Source organism: Oncorhynchus mykiss, chromosome 25, assembly GCF_057628025.1.
Source record: "Oncorhynchus mykiss isolate SJ-2025 chromosome 25, ASM5762802v1, whole genome shotgun sequence".
Classification (NCBI taxonomy): Eukaryota; Metazoa; Chordata; class Actinopteri; order Salmoniformes; family Salmonidae; genus Oncorhynchus; species Oncorhynchus mykiss.
The window spans coordinates 89,466,403-89,482,493 of NC_143046.1; the positions used below are offsets into that span (position 1 = coordinate 89,466,403).

Below are 16,091 nucleotides of genomic sequence, written 5' to 3' on the forward strand. Positions count from 1 at the left end.
CCACCTGCTGATACCACAGTATGGTGTTGTAGCTGGGGAGAGTGTGTTCCACCTGCTGATACCACAGTATGGTGTTGAAGCTGGGGAGAGTGTGTTCCACCTGCTGATACCACAGTATGGTGTTGTAGCTGGGGAGAGTGTGTTCTACCTGCTGATACCACAGTATGGTGTTGTAGCTGGGGAAAGTGTGTTCCACCTGCTGAAACCAACGCATGGTGTTGTTCCACATTCATGATGAACATTCAAAAGGACATGGATCTTCAACTCTCAGACTCCTTACTACACACCATAGTTTACTGTGGTACTGTGTCTGGTGAGTCCACATGGATTAGTTGAGCTGTAACTCCACCTACAGGAAAGACATGATATCATACCATACTGTATCATGGTCTCCTGTATATCAGAGGGAACCTCCCCTTTCTATTAGACCAGCTGGTGAGTGTTTTGGCATTGAATCAGAGTCAGATACAGTGTGATGTTAATACAGGTGTGATTAGTCTACAGTACACCAGGGAGGAGGTTTTTGTAGAGCAGAGAGGGAGATCTGATGCACTGTGTAAACTAGCAGCACAGTAATACACAGCACTGCTATTTGGAGTTAGTTGTTTGATGGTTAAGGTGCTGGTACCACCTGCACTAGCATCTCCTTCTATATCAAATCCAGCCTCAGGAAATCCAGATGTCCCGATCATGTATCCTAAAAACACAAATTCTCTGTAGTTTGATTGCATGTACCAGAGGATACGATTGTAGCTTGATATACTATGTGAACACTCCATCTTAGCCAACTCTCCCTGGTTATTGTACAGGTCTGCAGGTGTTTGGTGAACCTGGTTACTGAGAGAAGAAACTGGAGAGAGAGACGGAGAGAGAGAGAGAGAGAGAAAGAGAGAGAGTGAGAGAGAGATACAAAGCGAGAAAGAGATTGAGAGAGAGAGAGAGAGAGAGAGAGAGAGAGAGAGAGAGAGAGAAAGAGAAAGAGAGAGAGAGAGAGAGAGTAAGAGGTGAAACAACAAATAAAGAAACATATTCACTTGAAACATGAAAACCAATCAAATAAGGATATTATTAGTTGATGAAATCAATGATCTGAATACCTGCAGCCCAGGCTGTGTAACCCATGGTGATGGAGATAAGAATTCTGATCATGTTGACTCACTGTTAAGGAGACAGAAATAATGAGACAGACAAACCACTCCACATGAATTAGAGGTGACTTCTCATCAACTCATCTCAGTGATCTTATAGGGGGATGCTGCCTCCTTATGAGAACATCTAAAACATCAGAGACCTGAGATGAACCCTGCAGGAGGAGTCTATGTGGGACAGGAAGCAGGGTTTAGTAGAGCAGAGAGGGAGATCTGATGCACTGATATCTGGAGGTAGTTGATTAATGGTTAAAGGAAATATTCACCCATTTTGAATGTTCTATAATTTTATCTGTGAGTGAGGTCCTATCGATGCCATGGGTCATTTCATGTCTTAATGTGTATCTGAGTTGTTGGCATTCAAGCAGGCAGACATTGGTCTGGTGTGACGTAGTATTGTGATAAAGTGATAAAGAGTGGCCCCCCTCCTGGCCCGCTCAGTGATCACTTGGCTACACAGCTGATGCCTTCCGGACTCTTCCCCAACACTGCATGAACTACACTAGTCCACTGGATCCATGCAGGAAGCTCTGGACCTTTGCATCGGATCATCGCTGCTAGCTAGATGCTACCGAGAGGCTATAGTGGCTAACGCCCCTGTCCTGAAGCTAGCACCAGTTAGCCGTGAGCCAGGCGTATCTCCCGGCTAGCAAACTAAAATTACTACAACCACAATACTTATTTCGCCAACTGGCCTGGACCCTTTGTCGACACGAAGCCCCGCCGTTCCACCACAACTGGTCTGCCGACGTAACTCCATCCGCTGTGCCCCCAACCGGCCTTTGCCAGACGTCGGAGCAGGCGCTTCTACTAGCCCCAGTCTGCTAACTTTAAACGCAGTGTCCCCAGCTTGCTAGGTAGTAGACGTCGGAGCAGGCGCTTCTACTAGCCCCAGTCTGCTAACTTTAAAAGCTGTGTCCCCAGCTTGCTAGGTAGTAGACGTCGGAGCAGGCGCTTCTACTAGCCCAGCCTGCTAACTTTAAACGCTGTGTCTCCAGCTTGCTAGGTAGTAACAACTACCCGGCGGCTTCCCTGTTCCATCTATTGCTGTTCATTGGACCCTATGATCACTTAGCTACATAGCTGATGGCTGCTGGACTGTTCATTAATCACCTTACTCCATTTTGTTTATTTGTTGTCTATCTGTCGGCCCCAGCCTCCAACTCAGGCCCTGTGTGTAGTTAACTGACCCTCTCTGCCCTTTCATCTCCATTTTACCTGTTGTTGTTGTCTTAGCAGATTAGCTGTTGTTGTCTTACCCGTTGTTGTCTTAGCTAGCTCTCCATATCATCACCTGTGATTGCTTTATGCCTCCCATTATGTCTCTCTCAAATGTCAATATGCCTTGAATATTGTCCTTTAGGATAGTTATCATTGTTTTAGATTACTGCGGAGCCCCTAGTCCCATTCAGCATGCCTCTGATACCTCCTTTGTCCCACCTCCCAGCCATTCTCAGGTCTCCACCACTCAGCCATCCTCAGGTCTCCACCACTCAGCCATCCTCAGGTCTCTACCACTCAGCCATCCTCAGGTCTCTACCACTCAGCCATCCTCAGGTCTCTACCACTCAGCCATCCTCAGGTCTCCACCACTCAGCCATCCTCAGGTCTCTACTACTCAGCCATCCTCAGGTCTCTACCACTCAGCCATCCTCAGGTCTCTACTACTCAGCCATCCTCAGGTCCCTACCACTCAGCCATCCTCAGGTCTCTACTACTCAGCCATCCTCAGGTCTCTACTACTCAGCCATTCTCAGGTCTCTACCACCCAGCCATCCTCAGGTCTCCACCACTCAGCCATCCTCAGGTCTCTACCACTCAGCCATCCTCAGGACTCTACCACTCAGCCATCCTCAGGTCTCTACCACTCAGCCATCCTCAGGTCTCCACCACTCAGCCATACTCAGGTCTCTACTACTCAGCCATCCTCAGGTCTCTACCACTCAGCCATCCTCAGGTCTCTACTACTCAGCCATCCTCAGGTCTCTACTACTCAGCCATCCTCAGGTCTCTACTACTCAGCCATTCTCAGGTCTCTACCACTCAGCCATCCTCAGGTCTCCACCACTCAGCCATCCTCAGGTCTCTACCACTCAGCCATCCTCAGGACTCTACCACTCAGCCATCCTCAGGTCTCCACCACTCATCCATCCTCAGGTCTCCACCACTCAGCCATCCCCAGGGCTTTACCACTGAGCCATCCACAGGTCTCCACCACTCAGCCATCCTCAGGGCTCTACCACTCAGCCATCCTCAGGTCTCTACTACTCAGCCGTCCTCAGGTCTCCACCACTCAGCCATCCTCAGGTCTCTACCACTCAGCCTTCCTCAGGTGTCCACCACTCAGCCATCCTCAGGTCTCTACCACTCAGCCATCCTCAGGTCTCTACTACTCAGCCATTCTCAGGTCTCTACCACTCAGGCATCCTCAGGATTCTACTACAAAGCCATCCTCAGGTCTCTACCACTCAGCCATCCTCAGGTCTCTACCACTCAGCCATCCTCAGGTCTCTACTACTCAGCCATCCTCAGGTCTCTACCACTCAGCCATCCTCAGGTCTCTACCACTCAGCCATCCTCAGGTCTCTACTACTCAGCCATCCTCAGGTCTTTACCACTCAGCCATTCTCAGGTCTCTACCACTCAGACATCCTCAGGTTTCTACTACTCAGCCATTCTCAGGTCTCTACTACTCAGCCATCCTCAGGTCTCTACTACTCAGCCATCCTCAGGTCTCTACTACTCAGCCATCCTCAGGTCTCTACCACTCAGCCACACACACTGATACTGAGACACTTCACATACACATATACACACACACTCATTCACCCATGCTCAGTCACTCAATACAGTATGTAGCCCTTGTATCTGATCATGTCTGGACAGAGAAAGTATGAGGGCCCTCCCATACCACATTCCCTGGCCCCCAGGGCACTCCCACACCAAATTCCCTGGCCCAGGCTCCCTAGGTCCCTCCCATACCACGTTCCATGGCCCAGGACACCTAGAGCCCTCCAACACCACCGGCCCTGTCTCAGACCCCTAAGGCCCTCCCATGCCACAGGCACTGCCTCAGGCCCCGTAGGGCCCTCCAATACCACAGGCCCTGGTCCAGGCACCCATACTGTCCCAAGTGACACCCTATTCCCTATATAGTGCACTAACTTTGACCGGGGACCATAAAGTGCCACGATACAGCATCTTCTAAATGTGTGTTGAGAAACACTTCCTCCTGGTGGAGAACTGAGGAAGTGCACCTAAACCATCTAAACTAGCCACTTATAACAGTATCATTAACATCTGTCTGATATCTAATGGTTCATAGCAAAGTGTTGTTGAAGTGGTTGAAGACAGGTGCAGGTGTATAGAGCTGTAGTCAGTATTATATGAGAGGATCAGAGAGGGTTTTTGTAGAGGAGAGAGGGTATAGTGAAACACTGTGCTTCACTAGCAGCACAGAAATACACTGCACTGTCTTCAGCTTCTGGCACTTTGGGAAAATGTAGATACGCCATTTTATTAGCTGCAGCATCTCCACTGACATCAAAACGCCCTTTAAAGGAATCTTCCACCGTTGGACTGGTGTTTCTCACATACCCAATGAGTTTCAGACCAGTGTTTTGGGCTGACTGTTGGTACCACAGTATCATGTTGTAATTTGAATCAGTGTGGCTGCAGGAGAGATTAACTTTGTCTTCAGGACCTTTTAGTATTGCAGTAGGAGTCTGGTGAACTTTGTCTGTTTGTGACAGCCCTGTGGATGAAAACAGACCATATGAAATATACAGTAATACTCAGTAAACTCAATATATTTCAGTAGTAAATCTATCTTTCATGAGGGATTTAGCACCTGTCACCCATAGTGGTAGAGTTGCTACATGTATGAGAAGCTTGATCATGTTGATGGTTCTGGAGAGAAGAGTCACATGGACAAGGAGAAAGGGTTTTCAGATAGTCAGAGATGTCATGGCATCTACTGGGAGTGTCAAATGTATGTCAGCATCCCAAATGGCACCCTATTCCCTTTCTAGTGCACTACTTTAGACCAGAGCCCATAGGGGGAGAGGAGAATAAGTCAATAGAGAAGGGGAGCTGAACTGAGCTGCCGGAGGGGAAGGAAATTACATCACTTTGACGTCAGAATTTGTGTTGATATTCAAGCAGATCCCTTGTTCACCTACAGGTCTCCTGTTCAACTTAAAGGTGTATTGTGGAACATACCGGTATCTACATCATTAAAGGATTTGTCTTTTTTTAGTCTTTAGATGTGATCTGTGTTATAGATTCTGCAGTCATCACACTAGAAATAGGATGTTATTTGAAGAAATACCTGAACCGTTTCTTCAAGACAACAACATCAACCACATTATTTGGTCTTGAGGTTTGATATCAACTTCCTCCATGTGCTCAGACATCTACAGCGGTGGACAGCAGGTGTGCTGGGTGTTGATGTACACTGCAGATATGGAGTAAAGGATCAGAAGGGGCTTTTGGAGGAGAGAGAAGGGGATCTACATCACTGTGTTGACTTCAGGTCAGAACAGTAATACACTGAACTGACTTCAGAACAGTAATACACTGAACTGACTTCAGGTCAGAACAGTAATACACTGGACTGACTTCAGATCAGAACAGTAATACACTGCACTGACTTGAGATCAGAACAGTAATACACTGAACTGACTTCAGATCAGAACAGTAATACACTGGACTGACTTCAGATCAGAACAGTAATACACTGCACTGACTTCAGAACAGTAATGCACTGTACTGACTTCAGGTCAGAACAGTAATACACTGTACTGACTTCAGATCAGAACAGTAATACACTGGACTGACTTCGAGAGAGAGAAAGGTCATGTGAATCACATCTATGCAGGTGGGAGTAATGGAATTTGACATTGTAACATTGAATAATACATGTTAATGAGTGATGACAGTAAACTGTAAATACTGGTATACTGTACCAGGACAGATATCACCTTATGCCATCATCCACATGTGTTTATTCATTGGCACTGAGTCAAAGTCAAACCTCAGATGCAGGTGTTCTGAGCCGTGGTCTAATATTACCATCAGACAGGGTTTTAGTAGAGAACAGGTGGAAGTCTACATCACTGTGTTGGCTGGCTGCACAGTAATAAACTGCACTGTGTTCAGGTCCTCTCAGACTCACTAGATGAAGATAAGCCTCTTTCCCACCGTCTCCACTCACATTGAAGTGCTTTTCAAATGATTTCTCCATGGTTATTGACTTGGTATATGCATAACCAATGAGTTTCATAGCAGTGTCTCCTGCTGACTGTTTGTACCATAGTATCACGTAGTAGTTAGGGATCGTATGGCTGCAGGTGAGTTGAACGTCTCCTCCAGGACCTTCTGTTAGTGCCACAGGCCTCTGATGAACCATGCTACTAAACGACTGCCCTGTGGACAGAGAGAGAAAGGAGAGGAGAGAGAGGAGAGGGAGAAGAGGGGAGAGAAGGAGAGGAGAGAGAGAGGGAGAAGGAAGAGGGGAGAGACGGAGAGAGAGAAACATAGAGAGAGAAGATGTGAGAGAAAGGATATTTTATTCAGTTTGATGACATTCGTAGTATCGTTAGGCTTCTCATCTTAAGTGATTTAATACCTGTCACCCAGAGTGGTAGAGCTGCCAGGTGAATCAGAACTCTGAACATCATGATGAAGAAAAAGATAATGATGAAGATGATGAACATGCTGAAGAAGACGATGATGATGTGATATGAGTGCCTCCTGGATGAAGCTCTGAGGTGAAAGGAGATTGGCTGTTGTAGTAGCATGTTTCCTTCAGGGTGGTGGATAGTGACAGTGTTAGAGGGAGTGTCAGGAAGCCTGTACTGTAAAGCCTGCTCATAGGACCTCACTGTGAACATGACTGATTACATGATCATGACAATGAACCCATCAGACATTAGAAGAACTAGAGTTAGAGGTCCCCCTACAGTATGTGATGAGACCATCAGACATTAGAAGAACTAGAGTTAGAGATCCCCCTACAGTATGTGATGAGACCATCAGACATTAGAAGAACTAGAGTTAGAGGTCCCCCTACAGTATGTGATGAGACCATCAGACATTAGAACAACTAGAGTTAGAGGTCCCCCTACAGTATGTGATGAGACCATCAGACATTAGAAGAACTAGAGTTAGAGGTCCCCCTACAGTATGTGATGAGAACTTCAGACATTAGAAGAACTAGAGTTAGAGGTCCCCCTACAGTATGTGAGGAGACCATCAGACATTAGAACAACTAGAGTTAGACGTCCCCCTACAGTATGTGATGAGACCATCAGACATTAGAAGAACTAGAGTTAGAGGTCCCCCTACAGTATGTGAGGAGACCATCAGACATTAGAACAACTAGAGTTAGAGGTCCCCCTACAGTATGTGATGAGACCATCAGACATTAGAAGAACTAGAGTTAGAGGTCCCCCTACAGTATGTGATGAGACCATCAGACATTAGAAGAACTAGAGTTAGAGGTCCCCCTACAGTATGTGATGAGACCATCAGACATTAGAAGAACTAGAGTTAGAGGTCCCCCTACAGTATGTGATGAGACCATCAGACATTAGAATAACTAGAGTTAGAGGTCCCCCTACAGTATGTGATGAGACCATCTCTTTACATATTATGTTACATCCTGTTGAAATACTGGGGTTTTTGTGCAGCTGTACTTGTTGTCTGTATCACTGTGTTGACTCACAGCACAGAAGTACATTCCACTGTCTCCTGTCTCCAACTTCTTCACTGTGAAAGATCCACTCTCAGCTACAGCCTTGCTGGCTGAGAATTTGTCTTTACTGAATCCCCCTGAATAGTCAGGTTGAGAACTGGGAGTAATGAAGACTACCTGCTTCATTCCCTCTCCTGGAAGCTGTCTGTACCAGTACATCTGGAAGTAGCCAGATCCCTTAGTGTGACTGCAGTTCATCAGAGCATCACGTTCTTTCAGTTCCCAGAGTATGGTGGGTGTCTGAGTGACTTCACTCCACTCAACAAGACCTGTAAGGACACAGTGAGAATGAAATCAATAGAGTTAGGTACAGTTAGACCTGAATACATCAAGACTCAGGAACATATGCTTGGAAACATCAATATCTATAACTAGAGAAGTCCTTCATTGTAAATAATAATTTTGTTCTTAACTTTCCTGGTTAAATAAATGAAACATTATGAAACTGTACCTGCAGCACAGAGCAGTGAGACAGTAACAGTGAAGAGAAATGTGAACATGTTTGATCACGTTATATGTGAGAGTGCTGGAAAGAGTCTGGTATCAATGTATATAAAACAAGAGGAGTGTCACATAGATGAATAGATGACAATCAGTAGACCACGGCAGGTTCCACCATATTCAACATGTCAGTGAAGTGGGAGGGACTGATGATCTGAATACATCATGCTAATTAGTGGTTCAGACTGTAGAGACATTCACATTATTAAAGTTAGAGGTCCCCCTACAGTCCATGATGAGACCATCAGCTCTTTACATATTATATTCTATCCTATAGAGCTCGCCAGCTTGTAGTCCTAAAACACGGAAATGAGTCAGCATTTTCTACCTCTGGTTTGTTGACCATTGCTATGGGAGAAATGAAGGGGGGAAATAATGGGGTTTTGGGATATAAGGTCTGAAGTTAACACAGGCTTTGTAGATCTTATACATTTTGTTCTGTGCAACAACTTAAAACCTCTCTGGGCTCGGGTCTAGTTTCCTGAATTTCAATAAATCAGTCTTTTGGCGTGTGAGCAGCACGTATGAATTTGCCTTTCCTATTGAACATACTTCTTTGCCGTGTTTTAGTTTATTAAAATTTTAGATAGATAAATAAAAACATTGTTTGACTTGTTTGGACGAATTTTCGTGGTTGCTTTTGGACTCCTTTGTCTGTCTGTTGAGCATTACTGAAATCAATGGTGCCAACTAAACTTACTTTTTGGGATATAAAGATGTATTTTATCGAACAAAACTAACCACTCAGGTTGTAGCTGGGACCCTTGGGATTGCAAAAGAGCAAGATCTTCAAAGGTAAGTGATTTATTTTATCACTATTTGTGATTTTGTGTAGCCTGTGCTGGTTGAAAAATATGTTAATTTGGGGCGCCGTCCTCAGACAATCGCATGGTATGCTTTCGCCGTGAAGCCTTTTTGGAATCTGACAATACAGTTAGATTAACAAGAAGTTAAGCTTTTAAATGATATAAGATATGTTCATGAATGTTTAATATTATAAATATTTACTTGAATTGCGCGCTAGCGGGACACCTAGCCCTAATTAACAATCAGTGCTATGGCAAACATAACCATATCATCTGCATACAGAAAAATATCTGTCACGTTCTGACCTCTATTTCCGTTGTTTTTGTATTTATTTAGTATGGTCAGGGCGTGAGTTGGGTGGGTAGTCTATGTTTGTTTTTCTATGTTTTGGTCTAGTTCTATGTTCGGCCTGATATGGTTCTCAATCAGAGGCAGGTGTTCGTCATTGTCTCTGATTGGGAACCATATTTAGGTAGCCTGGGTTTCACTGTGTGTTTGTGGGTGATTGTTCCTGTCTTTGTGTAGTGTTCACCAGATAGGCTGTATTAGGTTTCACGTTCCGTTTGTTGTTTTCGTATTCGTTTAGTTATTTCATGTATCGTCAATTATTGATTAAAGAACATGAGTAATCACCACGCTGCATTTCGGTCCTCTCTCTCAACAAACGAAGAACGCCGTTACAGAATCACCCACCTCACCCGGACCGAGCAGCGTGTTAACAGGCAGCAGCGAAGGGAGGACGTTATGGACAGCAATGGCATGGAGTATACTAGTTGGGAGGACGAATTAGACGGTAAAGGACCTTGGGCTCAGCCAGGAGAATATCGCCGCCCCAAGGAAGAACGGGAGGCGGCGAAAGCGGAGAGGCGCTGGTATGAGGAGGCAGCGCGGCGTCGTGGATGGAAGCCCGGGAGTCAGCCCCAAAAATTTCTTGGGGGGGGGCTAACAGGGAGTATGGCTAGGCCAGGTAGGAGACCTGCGCAAACTCCCTGTGGTTACCGGGGGGCTAGAGAGACCGGGCAGGCACCGTGTTATGCTGTGGAGCGCACGGTGTCCCCAGTGCGGGTGCACAGCCCGGTGCGGTACATTCCAGCTCCGCGTATCGGCCGGGCTAGAGTGGGCATCGAGCCAAGTGCCATGAAGCCGGCTCTACGCATCTGGTCTCCAGTGCGTCTCCTTGGGCCGGCTTACATGGCACCAGCCTTGCGCACGGTGTCCCCGGTTCGCCTGCATAGCCCAGTGCGGGCTATTCCACCTCGCCGCACTGGCAGGGCGACCGGGACCATTCAACCGGGTAAGGTTGGGCAGGCTCGGTGCTCAAGAGCTCCAGTGCGCCTGCACGGCCCGGTCTATCCGTCACCACCTCCACACCCCAGCCCTCCGGTGGCAGCTCCCCGTACCAGGCTGTCTCTCCGGCCCATCCGTCCAGAGCCTTCCTCCTCTCCAGCGCTGCCGGAGTCTCCCGCCTCTCCGGCGCTACCAGAGCCTTCCTCCTCTCCAGCGCTGCCGGAGCCTCCCGCCTGTCCGGCGCCTCTGCCGGAGCCTCCCGCCTGTCCGGCGCCTCTGCCGGAGCCTCCCGCCTGTCCGGCGCCGCTGCCGGAGCCTCCCGCCTGTCCGGCGCATCTGCCGGAGCCTCCCGCCTGTCCGGCGCCTCTGCAGGAGCCTCCCGCCTGTCCGGCGCCTCTGCCGGAGCCTCCCGCCTGTCCGGCGCCGCTGCCGGAGCCTCCCGCCTGTCCGGCGCATCTGCCGGAGCCTCCCGCCTGTCCGGCGCCTCTGCCGGAGCCTCCCGCCTGTCCGGCGCCTCTGCCGGAGCCTCCCGCCTGTCCGGCGCCTCTGCCGGAGCCTCCCGCCTGTCCGGCGCCTCTGCCGGAGCCTCCCGCCTGTCCGGCGCCGCTGCCGGAGCCTCCCGCCTGTCCGGCGCCGCTGCCGGAGCCTCCCGCCTGTCCGGCGCCGCTGCCGGAGCCTCCCGCCTGTCCGGCGCCGCTGCCGGAGCCTCCCGCCAATCCGGCGCCGCTGCCGGAGCCTCCCGCCTGTCCGGCGCCGCTGCCGGAGTCTCCCGCCTCTCCGGCGCTACCAGGGCCTTCCTTTTCTCCAGCGTTGCCGGAGCTTCCCGTCTGCCCAGCGCCAGCTGAGCTTCCCGTCTGCCCAGCGCCGCCAACGCCGCCCGTCTGCCCAGCGCCGCCAACGCCGCCCGTCTGCCCAGCGCCGCCAACGCCGCCCGTCTGCCCAGCGCCGCCAGTGCCGCCCGTCTGCCCAGCGCCGCCAGTGCCGCCCGTCTGCCAGGAGCCGCCAGTGCCGCCCGTCAGCCAGGGGCCGCCAGTGCCGCCCGTCAGCCAGGGGCCGCCAGTGCCGCCAGTCAGCCAGGGGCCGCCAGTGCCGCCAGTCAGCCAGGGGCCGCCAGTGCCGCCAGTCAGCCAGGGGCCGCCAGTGCCGCCAGTCAGCCAGGGGCCGCCAGTGCCGCCAGTCAGCCAGGGGCCGCCAGTGCCGCCAGTCAGCCAGGGGCCGCCAGTGCCGCCAGTCAGCCAGGGGCCGCCAGTAAGCCAGGGGCCGCCAGTGCCGCCAGTAAGCCAGGGGCCGCCAGTGCCGTCAGTCAGCCAGGGGCCGCCCGAGCAGCTGCCCCTCTGTCCAGAGCAGCTGTCGCCCCTCTGTCCCAAGCTGCTGCCGCCCCTCTGTCCCGAGCTGCCGTCCCTCTGTCCCGAGCAGCTGCCGTCCCTCTGTCCCGGGCAGCTGCCCCTCTGTCCCGAGCAGCTGCCCCTCTGTCCCGAGCAGCTGCCCCTCTGTCCCAAGCAGCCCCTCTGTCCAGTGGGGTCATTGAGAGGGGTGGGCAGGGTGAGTAAGCCACGGAGGCGGACAATAAGGCGGACTAGGACAATGGCGAAGTGGGGTCCGCGTCCCGCGCCAGAGCCGCCACCGCGGACAGACGCCCACCCAGACCCTCCCCTATAGGTCAAGGTTTTGCGGCCGGAGTCCGCACCTTTGGGGGGGGGTACTGTCACGTTCTGACCTCTATTTCCGTTGTTTTTGTATTTATTTAGTATGGTCAGGGCGTGAGTTGGGTGGGTAGTCTATGTTTGTTTTTCTATGTTTTGGTCTAGTTCTATGTTCGGCCTGATATGGTTCTCAATCAGAGGCAGGTGTTCGTCATTGTCTCTGATTGGGAACCATATTTAGGTAGCCTGGGTTTCACTGTGTGTTTGTGGGTGATTGTTCCTGTCTTTGTGTAGTGTTCACCAGATAGGCTGTATTAGGTTTCACGTTCCGTTTGTTGTTTTCGTATTCGTTTAGTTATTTCATGTATCGTCAATTATTGATTAAAGAACATGAGTAATCACCACGCTGCATTTCGGTCCTCTCTCTCAACAAACGAAGAACGCCGTTACAATATCAAGGGATTTAATACAAAGACCAATATTATTCATATGAATAGTAAAGAGAACTGGTCCCAATACTGAGCCCTGTGGAACACCTAATATCCAGGAAACTAGACTCAATACCATCAGAATGCACACATTGTGTCCTGTCTGTCAGATAGTTCTTAAACCATTTGCAAGACTCATTGTCCAGGCCCATTTCAGACAGTTTTTGAATGAGTAGGGAATGTTCAATGGTGTTGAATGCCTAGGGAAAGTCTAGAAATATGGCAGCACAATGACATTTATGATCTATGCAATTTAAAACATCATCTAAAACAAGTATAACAGCTGAAACAGCAGTGCCAAATATATTAGATAAACGAGATAGGAATCTCATTGGTGTAGAAAACACCCCACCCAGCATATTATCGACCAGTTTATAAAATGTTGTCATGCTGCGTCACGCAGTTGCTAAACTAACCATCACACAATCCCTTCTCAAAGTCGGGATATGAGTCGAGAAAATGTCCTATTTTCCTCAAAGTACGTATTGTCACGATCCCAAAGCTATACAATATTAGAGATAGATTCCGGTGAGAGTTACCTGGCCCAAATGTATTACTTGGGGCCGATTGTGGCTACTCTCTGACAGATGATTACATAGGCTGCTGTATATAATTTACATTTCAATATTTATTTTTCCATATTGTCTCATTGTTTCTGTGATCAAAAAATACAATTATCATTTAAATGTAATTCTTTAAAAGTCCTGTGTAGTATTTTAGTATTTTGATATTACTGCAAGACAATTTATAAGCATTAAGAACTTTGTGGATGGAGTCTCCAGAGTGGTGCAGCGGTCTAGGACACTGCATCGTAGTGCAAACTTCGTTGCTACAGATGCTGGTTCGAGACCCGTGCCAGTCACGACTGGGTGACCTGTGAGGATACGCACAATTTGCCCAGCGTCGTCCTAGTTATTGGAGGGTTTGGACGGCAGGGATGTCCTTGTCCCATCACGCTGTAGTGAGTCCTGTGGTGTGCTGGGAGCACACTGACACATATGTTGCTTCCTATGACAAACAATATTTTTTTTGTGGATGTTTATAATTTGTATGTATAAAATGTATAAAAGTAATATTTAAAATTACTAAATCGGGAAATTTGGAAACATTGTTTTTAATTTGCGTTACGTCGCTTCTGAGGGGTTGGGGGATTCTGGAAAGATACTGGCAACGTAGACTGAATTACGGTAGACGGATACGGCCCGGTGTACTGATGGGCTGATTACTTACTGCTAGCTGGGATATCAGAGCAGCTTCAGTCTCTAGGTTTACCTCATCATGGTAGATATATCAGAGCAGCTTCAGTCTCTAGTAAACCCCATCATGGTAGATATATCAGACCAGCTTCAGTCTCTAGGTTTAACCCATCATGGTAGATATATCAGAGCAGCTTCAGTCTCTAGGTATACCCCATCATGGTAGATATATCAGAGCACCTTCAGTCTCTAGGTATACCACATCATGGTAGATATATCAGAGCACCTTCAGTCTCTAGGTATACCACATCATGGTAGATATATCAGAGCACCTTCAGTCTCTAGGTCTACCCCATCATGGTAGATATATCAGAGCAGCTTCAACTGCTGATACCACAGTATGGTGTTGTAGCTGGGGAGAGTGTGTTCCACCTGCTGATACCACAGTATGGTGTTGTAGCTGGGAAGAGTGTGTTCTACCTGCTGATACCACAGTATGGTGTTGTAGCTGGGGAGAGTGTGTTCCACCTGCTGATACCACAGTATGGTGTTGTAGCTGGAGAGTGTGTTCCACCTAGTGATACCACAGTATGGTATTGTAGCTGGGGAGAGTGTGTTCCACCTGCTGATACCACAGTATGGTGTTGTAGCTGGAGAGTGTGTTCCACCTGCTGATTCCACAGTATGGTGTTGTAGCTGGGGAGAGTGTGTGAACAGGACAACAGTTTCTCCAGAACTCTGAAATACTGAAGATGGAGACTGAGGAACGCTGTAACAGAGCAGTTCAACTGTTACAGAAGAGGAGAGAGAGACCTGTTTGTGATAACTACTGTAGTCATTCAGGAAGTATATGGATTTATAGATTATTTTAGATTGTATCTAATCTGTATTCCATAATAATCTAGAGATTCAGGTTAATAGGTAGAAAATATTCAACAGTGAAAGATTGTTAGTTCAACACTGAGTCCAGATGAACATTCAAAAGGACATGGATCTTCAACTCTCAGACTCCTTACTACACACCATAGTTTACTGTGGTACTGTGTCTGGTGAGTCCACATGGATAAGTTGAGCTGTAACTCCACCTACAGGAAAGACATGATATCATACCATACTGTATCATGGTCTCCTGTATATCAGAGGGAACCTCCCCTTTCTATTAGACCAGCTGGTGAGTGTTTTGGCATTGAATCAGAGTCAGATACAGTGTGATGTTAATACAGGTGTGATTAGTCTACAGTACACCAGGGAAGAGGTTTTTGTAGAGCAGAGAGGGAGATCTGATGCACTGTGTAAACTAGCAGCACAGTAATACACAGCACTGCTATTTGGAGTTAGTTGTTTGATGGTTAAGGTGCTGGTACCACCTGCATTAGCATCTCCTTCTATATCAAATCCAGCCTCAGGAGAACCAGATGTCCCGATCATGTATCCTAAAAACACAAATTCTCTGTAGTTGGACTGCTTGTACCAGAGGATGACATTATAGCTCAATATACTATGTGAACACTCCATCTTAGCCAACTCTCCCTGGTTCTTGTACAGGTCTGCAGGTCCCTGGTGAACCTGATTACCCGGAGAGGAACCTGGAGAGAGAGACGGAGAGAGAGAGAGAGAGAGAAAGAGAGAGAGTGAGAGAGAGATACAAAGCGAGAAAGAGATTGAGAGAGAGAGAGAGAGAGAGAGAGAGAGAGAGAGAGAGTGAGTGAGACTAACATGTTTACTTGAAACATAAAAAAATAAGAACCTGGAGACAGAGAAAGAGAGATAGAGATAGAATTGAAACAACAGATAGAGAAACATATTCACCTGAAACATGAAAACCAATCAAATGAGGATATTATTAGTTGATGAAATCAATGATCTGAATACCTGCAGCCCAGGCTGTGTAACCCATGGTGATGGAGATAAGAATTCTGATCATGTTGACTCCCTGTTAAGGAGACAGAAAGAACGAGACAGACAAACCACTCCACATGAATTAGAGGAGGCTTCTCATCAACTCATCTCAGTGATCTTATAGAGGGATGCTGCCTCCTTATGAGAACATCTAAAACATCAGAGACCTGAGATGAACCCTGCAGGAGGAGTCTATGTGGTTTTGGGTGGATTATACCTTTAAGTTATTATTCATTTTCCCTTTAAGTTAAGTTGTTTTTCTAGTCAATTATACCTTGCCAATTTTAGGTCTATAATTTTACAATTATTGTATATGTCCAGACAGAGGAACAGTTATAGTGGCGAGTTGTATCTCCAGACAGAGG

General features: G+C 48.0%; 1 protein-coding gene and 1 long non-coding RNA gene across 3 annotated transcripts in view; one reads left to right on the top strand and one right to left on the bottom strand.

Moving 5' to 3' along the window:
• Positions 1-15,867, bottom strand: part of LOC110519337 (M1-specific T cell receptor beta chain) — a 123,746-nt gene extending 107,879 nt beyond the window's left edge. The window contains exons 1-2 of one of the 2 annotated variants that reach the window (XM_090221402.1): positions 15,700-15,867; positions 560-850 (exon numbers count right to left, since the gene is read on the bottom strand). In XM_090221402.1, coding sequence (XP_090077528.1) covers positions 560-850; positions 15,700-15,751 — 343 coding nt within the window. In that variant the 5' untranslated portion in view covers positions 15,752-15,867. Of the gene's footprint in view, positions 1-559; positions 851-1,097; positions 1,320-15,699 lie in introns of those variants that run through there. The other variant, XM_090221406.1, reaches the window with a different exon arrangement.
• The window catches only part of LOC149972163 (uncharacterized), a 240,292-nt gene that overhangs the window by 99,144 nt on the left and 125,057 nt on the right, over positions 1-16,091 (top strand). The gene's annotated exons all lie outside the window — the stretch shown is intronic.